We start from the raw sequence: 9,193 nt of genomic DNA on the forward strand, positions 1-9,193 counted from the left end.
ACACACACACGCACACACACACACACGCACACACACACACACACACACACAATGCTGATCTTCTAAGATGTGCAGAATACATCATTTATGAAGATTTAAATAATGTAAGTGGGATAAAACAAACAGCTTTTCTCCTTCTTGCCTAATATGTGACACATCTGGACACACTGCTCTTTTTTTGTTCTTTTTTGCAAGTCATGCCGAGTTTGAGTTTAAATTGGTCTGATATCAAATGAATTTCTGACATMAGCCAAGGGCAGATGACGAAGTAATGCACTTAGTCGGAGCAGAAAGATAAAATTTGATATAGGAATGTKATTGTGACAGTCAGGGAGTCCTTGATTTAAAAACTACAAGCAAGAAGCTAAAAAATGAATCCCATTTCACCCCTTGCCCTTTTTCTTTCGGTATGTTTGATGATGGGGGTATGGGGCATCCTAATTCTTTCAGTGATGATGGGGCAAAGAGGTAGGGCTATTTGGCCCCTTCAAACAGAGATTTTTCAGAAACACTTTAAACTAAGAGGGCAATAGCTACAGTATAATAAAAAATACCCAGCTGGATATATATGTGAACAATTAGAGCTTTTTTTTTTAATAAAAGATGTATGTGGAATTTGTCTGCAGTAGSTAAATTGCTGAATTTGAGATAAAATATGAAAAACCCAGACAAACAAATGCATTACTAAGAATACCAACACTTGACTATAATTCATATTTTATACCATGATACTCACTCCCATAGGGGTTAGCTGAACGTCCATAAATATGACTGAAACTATCATCGGTGATCCCATCGCATTGCTCTTCCTCAAACTCCTCATCCTCATTCTGATAGGATGTGGGACTGTCAGTGGTGGGCAGGCTGGATTCTCCAGGACTGGATCTTTCGCCGCCCGTTCCTCCTCCCACTCCACCTCCCAATCCACCTCCGCTGGTCCCTTGAAAGGGGAACGAAGGCATTCCAGGGATGGGGGTCCCTCCAGCTGTCGTGTAGAAGAGCGAGCTGGCCCTCGCCAGACGACTCCCCAGCTCCGACGTTGTAATTTTGCTTTGCACCGAGGGCACTGATATCGGTGTGGGATCGCCGCCCTCTAGTTTTATCTTCCGCGGTGGGATGAGTAGAGGTGCCGTGGACCAGCTTTGGGTCCCCAAAACGGCAGCCACCGAAAGGCCGTTGCCATTGTTTAGAGGACTTTGTGGCTCCGATCCTGTTTCTTCTAAGGACCCTGCCGTTTGCGAGTCACAGTGAGGTGAGTTCGCTTTAAACATTAGGTCCATGCCCTTTTCAACTATGTGCTGAATCTGGAGGTAGCCAGCTGTGTACATGACAACCAGTTGTTCACTTGCTGCCATTGTTAGCTTCCCTGTATAACAAAAACCCAGGATCTGCTCAAAGCAAGCAGGGGTGACTGAGGAAGGCAACTCAAACTGGGTCTTGGTTGAGCTGCTGAAGAGGTCACGGAAGTAGAGGCTGCTGGCAGCCAGAACAGCCCGGTGGGCTTTAAAAGCCTGACCTGGTTTGAAAAGACAAGTTGAGAATATTGATTTAAACACCTCAAAATCATGTAAACAAAACAAAACAAAAAAAACTTCCAGCATTTTTGGTAACTCACCTTTAACCAGTATGGATACATCACAGTATTGTCCCAGGAGGCGCTGCTCATTAAGGGAACCCAGAACCGTGGCTCCAAAATTGGGGATCTCCACTTGGAGCAGCTGGGACATATTGGCCACAGAAGGAGGCTTTCAAATATTCACTGCAGTCTCTGTCGCTAAGAGAGGCATCTGTAAAAAAAGAAACCCAAAACAACAACAGAAAAAAATGATGTATGGGAGTTTGTTTGAGAAGGGGGAGAAAAAAAGTCTTGAGTAAATAGAAAACGTGTCAGAGATGAAGGTAGAGAGGCGATAACTGAGAGGAGGAAGCAAGGAGTTGGAATTAAGCGAGAAAACGAATGCCGTTGCGCGAGAAGTGAGAGGAGTGTGAAAGAAAAGATGGATATGTGAAAATAGTGGGTGAGAGATTGAGACAGGAGAGAGGAAGGAGGAGTCAAGTCACTCCACAAAAAAAAAAAAAAACAATGCCGTGCCTACTGTAAGTGTGTGAAATGTTGTGAAACCTCTCCAGGCTATGTTGTTTAACATGACTTGGATTCTAGGAACCCTGGACTGGTTCCACGAACTGCTCTTAACGCCTCGAAAACAGTTTTCCAACCCTGTGGACTTTGGTGGCCTGGAAGTTAGCCTTGACAGTAACTTTTCTCAGCAAATAAAACTCCTGCTCTTCATGTCAGAGTTCATAGATTCTCCTTCACCTTGCCGACTCGAAACTTCATGTATTTGTTGCATTACTCTTTCACAGCTTTGGCTAGAGGTTTTTTTTTTTTCTTTTTCTTTCCCCTCGTCATAGATAGTTCCTTGAAATCCTTCGCAGCACATTCTCCAGGAATATCCGCACCTTCATTACTTCTCTGAACCATGTATAATTGTCTTTGCCCACCCCCCCCCAAACACATACACACGTACATATACACACACGAGTTTCATTATTGAGCAATGCTGCAGAACAGTTTCCAGGAATACAAACTGAAAAAATGTCACCGCCTCTTTAACACACGCACACACACACACACACACACACACACACACAGTCTCTTTCTCTCTGTACAGACACACACATGCAGCCTGGCTTCCTTGCATAAAAAGTGTGCATGCATAAATCAACACACACACACACAAACACACACAGAGTGGGCTGTATGGGGAAATTACTGTGCAACCTGGCACCCATGTCCTCACCTGGAGAAACCAGCACATAACTCCAGCAACTTTCCCACAGCTAACGTGTGCACACACACACACACACACACACACACACACACACACACACACACACACACACACACACACACACACACAAAGTGCTCAGTTAGCCCAGACAGTTCTGACCTGCGTAAAGCCAGTCTTCTGGTTCAAACACACCATGGAGCCTTGACACACAAACACGCCAGCAAGAGTCAGAAGCAGGACGAAGGAGGAGGAGGAGGAGGAGTAGTTACAGACGGAAGGAGAGCACTCTGATGTTCTCCGTCTGGCCAGCGCTCTCTTTCACTCAAAGTGTCATCCCCACTGTCTCAAAGATCCCTCTCTCGCTCTGCTTTCTGCCCGACTTTTCTCTTCCTGCCTCTAAATCCTTCGATAACCCATTCTCTCTGCCTCTCACTGTCTCCAAGCCTCCCTTTGCCTCCCTGTCATCACCATCATCGCTCTCCACTACGCTCCCTTCTTTTCTATTCTCCAAGGGCTGAATTCAACAAGTGCCGCTGCACAGAGGGAGAAAGAGAATAGGAAGGAGGGAGCAAAAAAAAAAAAAAAGCGAGCAGAGCAGAGCAAATCAATGATAAAAGGAGTGGGAGGCTTGGTGCGTGCGTGTGTCTGCGCGCGTGTGTCTGATCAATGCAGTATCTATACGTCGCAGGGAGTGGGAGGGAGAGAAAAACACAGGCTACAGTTACAGACAGAGACCGGGCTGAGTTGGAGAGAGTCCGGGCGAGGGGAGGGGAGAGTTGAGACAGAGAGAAAGTCATTTGAGGACAATACGAGAAGAGAAAGACAATTAGGTTGAAGCAACTTCTGCCCCTCGACACAGATGTCTATATGGTGTGACAGAGAAGGGGAGAGGGAATGAGTCAGACAGCAGAGAAATGAGAAAAGCCTGCAGAGYGCATAAACACTGTTAATTTATTAGACAGCAAATAGTGAAACTTCGAAAAATGCCACTTTGACGCAAGTCTGGAGAGAATCATTCCCCTGGTAACAGAGTTTTAGTAAACCGGAAGCTTTCACGTGGACGGTGTAGAGAAAGTTTTCCGAAAGGTATTTTCCACTTTTAAAGACAATAGTGGGGGGAAAAAAAGAAAAAAGGAATAAAAAAAATAAAACAAAAAAGAAAAAAAAGAGAGGTTTTACTTTTGAGCAAGTGTTGTGTATGTTCTGTGAATCACGCCAAGGACATCTCTGCCAAACACCTACACACCAACCAGACACCCAAGTACTGTCTTCACGCAAGACCACTTTGCACATGAATTGATAAATTAAATGATTAATTTACACACCTCCGCATTTGTAGCTTGGCCTATTTGGGGTGCCATTTTGTTGTTACTGACGTTAYTTTCTATTTTTTTTAAGCCTCAGTGTATTAAGCGAAAGAGACGGGAGCAGGGTGTTGCAGCCGTGGCTATGAGAAGCACTGCTATCCAAAGAGGGTATGTTCCGCAAAGATGTGCGGGGGACGGCTACGAATGTAAAACTGCTGTAATGGGATGAGTAAGAGATTTGCAACTGTTTTCGTGTGGACATGAAAGTTGTGTAATTCTTGCGTGTCGGGATGAAGTAGAAGAACACAATAGAAATAGCTCTCCAACCGAGGCGCTGTGTTCTGGGAGATGAGAGCACTCGTTTACAACAAAATGACCTTCAAAATCTCACTCCATCTTTTTTACCTTTTGTAATCTGCAGTCTTTGAAAGAGATAAAAAGCTGACGCAGAGGTTTTTTTTTTTTAATATACCTGAGCACATCCCTGGAAAGTATCAAGAATCATTGGGTTCATTCTCTGCCAAGGAAACCTCATATGGAGAAAGTTGTGCTATAAACTGAGCAAACTTTTGCTCTTCAGTCACAGCGGAAATATGAAAGTGAGGATATCACAAAGGGGCTGAGCAGAGTGAGTCAGACGATGGTTTTGAGAGCTTTGCCACAGCAGCGTGATATCTGCACGGCACATATAGGCACACATGAGTGAGAGCGTGCACGCACACGTAAATACACACAATAAAAAGCTCAGAGAAACAAATACGCAAACACACTAATGCAAACAGACACTCACTCCCTTGCTCTCTTAAACACACTCACACACACACATACAACACACACGGTCAGGTAATCTCCCTGTGCACACTCAGCAGTACACATTCTCTTAGTCTGTTTGTCCCTCTGGGAAACCTGCCAGACTGCTTGTCCATCGGTCCGTCCGATGGTTATTGTTACTATTGTGTCCTTACATTGCCTCTTGCTCACACCCCCCGCCCCCCACCCTCTCCATTTTCTCTACGCTTCCCATCCTGCATACCACAAACCCACTGTCTCTCTGCCAATTAATGCACACAGGGCTGCATTGCAGTGAGGTTGGCGCGTGCCACGGCAGCGAGCACAGTACAGAGTCTACAGACATGCATGTACGTGCCAGCCAGGCGGAGCGAAGGGGAGTTTGGGGGGTGGGAGGGGGGAGGAGAGAGAGGAAAAGCAAAGGAGAGTGAACAGGGAATATGTTGAGTCAGGCAGACAGGACAGTGGTGTGCCACATACACACACACACACACAAAAACACACACGTACAAACGAACATAGCTGCATATTCATGTAAATGTATGCACGAATATATTTAAAACAGATTCTGAGAAAAAAAAAAGTGCCAAAACTTCACACGGACATGAAAAGACACGCACACAKCGACACGCACATGCAAATTCCAGCCTGCATTAAATATAGACTTTGCACATCGCTGATAGAAAAAAAAAACATATAAAGGCATGAACTCCCTCAACTTGTTTGTCTAACAAGCGATTATGCATGCCTGTGTGTGTGTGTGTGTGTGTGTGCGTGCGCCCCGTTTCAAGGCTCGTGCCCCCGTTTCCTGCTAAGAGTGTTCGCCTTCCCCCCTGTCAAAGTTTCTCGCACACCGAGGTGTGTTTTTATAGTTTGTCGTTTCATGCAATGACTGGGACTTTTGGCGCTCTGCGTCAGGGGACTGAGTGCAGACGGTTTGTCGGGGTAGACCGCCCGTGTTTGGTRTTTGCTTTCCGCTTTCGTTGAAACGTCCGTTTAATCAAGGGATTCACACCTGCGCACGCGTGTCATTAGTGGAAGCAGCAGGTCTGGACCTATTTGAATAACGTGAAGACATGGGAGCACTGGCCAGATGGTAAACAAACACACTCACACACAAATTTTAGTCACCCTGAAGTTTAAATAGTGATTTGGTGGTCAAATATAAAAGCAGGAAAGTCCTACACARCTCCTAATCACCAATTTAGACACATTCAAAGATTTCAGCCTGGAAGTAAACTTGAACTGCGCAGATAATACAAGTTAACCAAACAATAAAGATACACCTCATCAGGGCCTAGAAAAGTATTAAAATCAACAACAACTCATTCAAAGCATAAATAAAACGCAACAGAATGAAAATTTGGACTTGAGCTGATCAGGAGCACATCCTTCCCCGCTTGCTGGTGTTGCCTCTATACATTCCCAATATGAACAGTCCCCTCGTTATAAATATTCAGATCCTGCAGTTGTTCTCATGTCTAAAGTGTACCAGACAACAGATTCTATCCACGTTGAGACGGCAACGCTCCCTGGCAACAGTTCTACCAATCGGGAACGAGCGGGCGTCTGCCTGAGTCTGTCTGAGTATCATTATGGGATGTCGAGAGAGAGAGAAAGAGAGGCTGCTTATCACTGCTTGTAACGTAACATCGCTCTCCGTCTGCGGACCCTGCTGAGTGAAGTTGTCTGCACATAGTCGGGATCAAAAAAAATCACCCTTTCCTACAAAAGAAGAGAAAAACATCCCTGTGATTCACACAGTTACATAACAAAGAGACAGCTATGAAATGATTTGTTGTGGGCTGGATATTGTCTGCTAACTCTCTACTTGTGTTCACTCCGTGCATCAATTAGAAGCGTCATTAGCAGCACCAGCGATGGAGGCCTAACACGAGTCTGAAAAGTACAAAGAAATATCTGACTTTCAGTTATGAGCAACAAAAAATTCATAAAATAAACATTTAAAATTTCTGGTGCAAAGTTCTGTGTGAAAGTTATGAACAATTAATATCTTACCTGTTGTAGAGTTTAATTCTGACCGGACTGATGAGCTAAGGGCTAGTCAGAGCGGGGCCAAGACCAGAGTGGATTGCTGCCGTCTCAAAACTTCTTCGCTCACAAAGCTTTCACAGTATTTCATGCGAATGCTATTTTTCTAAATATTTACACTGATGCCAGTTTTGTATGACATCGTTATTTTCATAATTATCTGCAAACACAAATAGCAGCAGCAGTTAGAACTTCCTGTGCAGTCTGGGGTAATTCTAGCAGAAATATCAGAATTCTTCTGCTAGAATAAGAATGTATGTATGTATTTTATAATGCATACATTGTGTGACAGTATTATTTTAAATATTACATTTAAAATAAATTTTTAAATATTTGAGTTATGTCATGCAGCAATCCACACTGGTCTTGGCCAGCTTGGACTAGCCTTTAGCTTGTAATTTTGGTCTGAGTTACTGGTAAACTATTTCTTCAAGCTGAGGTTCAAATAGCTATCTACAACAAGTAAGATACGGCAGCCAGTAACCATAAAGTAGCTTATAAACTTTGGAGAATAATACAGGTTGCATTAGATAGGGTTCCAACCCCAGGTTTCAAAATTGAATAATAAAAAAAAAGATTTATTCCACTGCAACTTCTCCTACTTGGTAATGCAGACTTTGCTGCAATTTAAAACAGCAAAGATTGCTTCATTCTTCTAATATTACAGCTGACGTGTCACAATACTGATGCCTAAGAAGGCCTTGAGCAACAAACAACAATTTATTTTTTTTTTGCAAAAGAGAATAAGTTGTTACAAAGCAACAAAATATGTTGAAATAACCAATTTGTCTAAACACTGGATTAAATATGTAAAATATATATAAATCTACCATGAATTTAATGTGATCATGTTGAAAACCATGGTAAATAAAAGAAAAGTTAGATGGCACAGAGAAACATCTTCCAAAATCACATATTCAAAACACTTCAAGTGTTATTTCACAAGTTTTCACGTGTGAAAACATGATTTCCATACGGGAAGTTCATGGGGTTTTGAAATGTTGACAAAACTCTCAATGAATTCTCACCAGACTACATGATACTCCAAAGGTTTTTTTTTTCTTGTAATAGTTTTACTTTTCAAGTTAAAAGTGAAGCATAATTTACTAATTCTACTTTCTTAACAAATCCACATTAATGCAGTGGCAGAAGATAATATGCTTCCAGGGGAAACCTATGGTTCTGCATTGCTAAGTGGTGATTTTCCCGCCACAACAGAGCCATAAAGTGGCAGATTTACACGGCCACGTTACGTTCAGCTACTGTGAAACACCAGCTGTTGAAACCTTGAACTGTGGTGTGAGCAGGCTGCTCTCATCAAAACTTTCCCTTTTGCAGAAAGAGTTACACCTGCTCTCTATGGCCAAACTAAAGCTCAGGAAACAGACTGGGTGGGTACAGCAAGTCAAAAAGCCATTGCATGAAATTCCCAGACTTCTGTGTTCAATGACTCGAGTGTAACATACAGTATGCACTGAAGTGGGTCAGTCAGGTACTGACCCTGAAAAGATGCAGCATCTTAGCATAAAGACATTTTGAAACAAAATGAAAAGACAAAGAAGGGGCTTATTTAGTCATTTGTGGGTGCAAATTAATTATTGACAATGTAACTGGTAGTGATTAAAGATCAGGAAAAGTTCAATTTTCTTCTAGATGATTATAGTCATTTAAAAGGCAGTTGTTTCGAGATTACAACAACAACAAAAAAGCAATACAAGGAAGTAGGAACTGAAATCTGCTAAAAAAAATAGCACCAATAACAGAAAACAGAAACAACAAAAGCTAGAAGAAATCAGAATTAAAAACTACATATTAAAGACTTCTGCATCAGTTCCGTCTGTAGTAGTTAGAACCAAACAAAGAAAAATACAAATAGAAAGGATGTGTGTGCGAATGAGTGTTTGTGAGTGTCTGAGTGATTCTCCTGAGGCAAAGACATTGCTAATGAACGCCAAATGGCTGTGGGAGGTAAACAAAACAACAGTTTTAGTGGCTGTTGCCTCACGCCAAACAAACAGCAGCGACCGGCGCTCGGTACAACAGTGGACACTCAGATGTCAGTCCAAATACCCTTGAACGCACACGGCAGCTTTCGGGCACACAAAGGACGACTGAAGCCACCACAAGTCTCTCAAACCAGTGAGAAAAGCTGAAAGGTCTCGTCATTTAGAGAAGTGATTGGAAGCGAGATGAATAAACGTAGAAGGGAAAAAAGAGGGAGAGAGAGAGAGAGAGAGAGAGAGAGAGAGAGAG

The 9,193-nt window shown here is 42.9% G+C and overlaps 1 protein-coding gene across 2 annotated transcripts in view; it reads right to left on the bottom strand.

The window, feature by feature from the left end:
- Positions 1–9,193, bottom strand: part of LOC106536170 (nucleus accumbens-associated protein 2) — a 36,566-nt gene that overhangs the window by 7,185 nt on the left and 20,188 nt on the right. Inside the window, exons 2-3 of one of the 2 annotated variants that reach the window (XM_014033370.1) lie at positions 1,616–1,787; positions 737–1,516 (exon numbers count right to left, since the gene is read on the bottom strand). In XM_014033370.1, coding sequence (XP_013888824.1) covers positions 737–1,516; positions 1,616–1,727 — 892 coding nt within the window. In that variant the 5' untranslated portion in view covers positions 1,728–1,787. Of the gene's footprint in view, positions 1–736; positions 1,517–1,615; positions 2,918–9,193 lie in introns of those variants that run through there. The other variant, XM_014033372.1, reaches the window with a different exon arrangement.

The sequence above is a fragment of the Austrofundulus limnaeus genome, unplaced genomic scaffold, assembly GCF_001266775.1.
Source record: "Austrofundulus limnaeus strain Quisiro unplaced genomic scaffold, Austrofundulus_limnaeus-1.0 Scaffold1714, whole genome shotgun sequence".
Classification (NCBI taxonomy): Eukaryota; Metazoa; Chordata; class Actinopteri; order Cyprinodontiformes; family Rivulidae; genus Austrofundulus; species Austrofundulus limnaeus.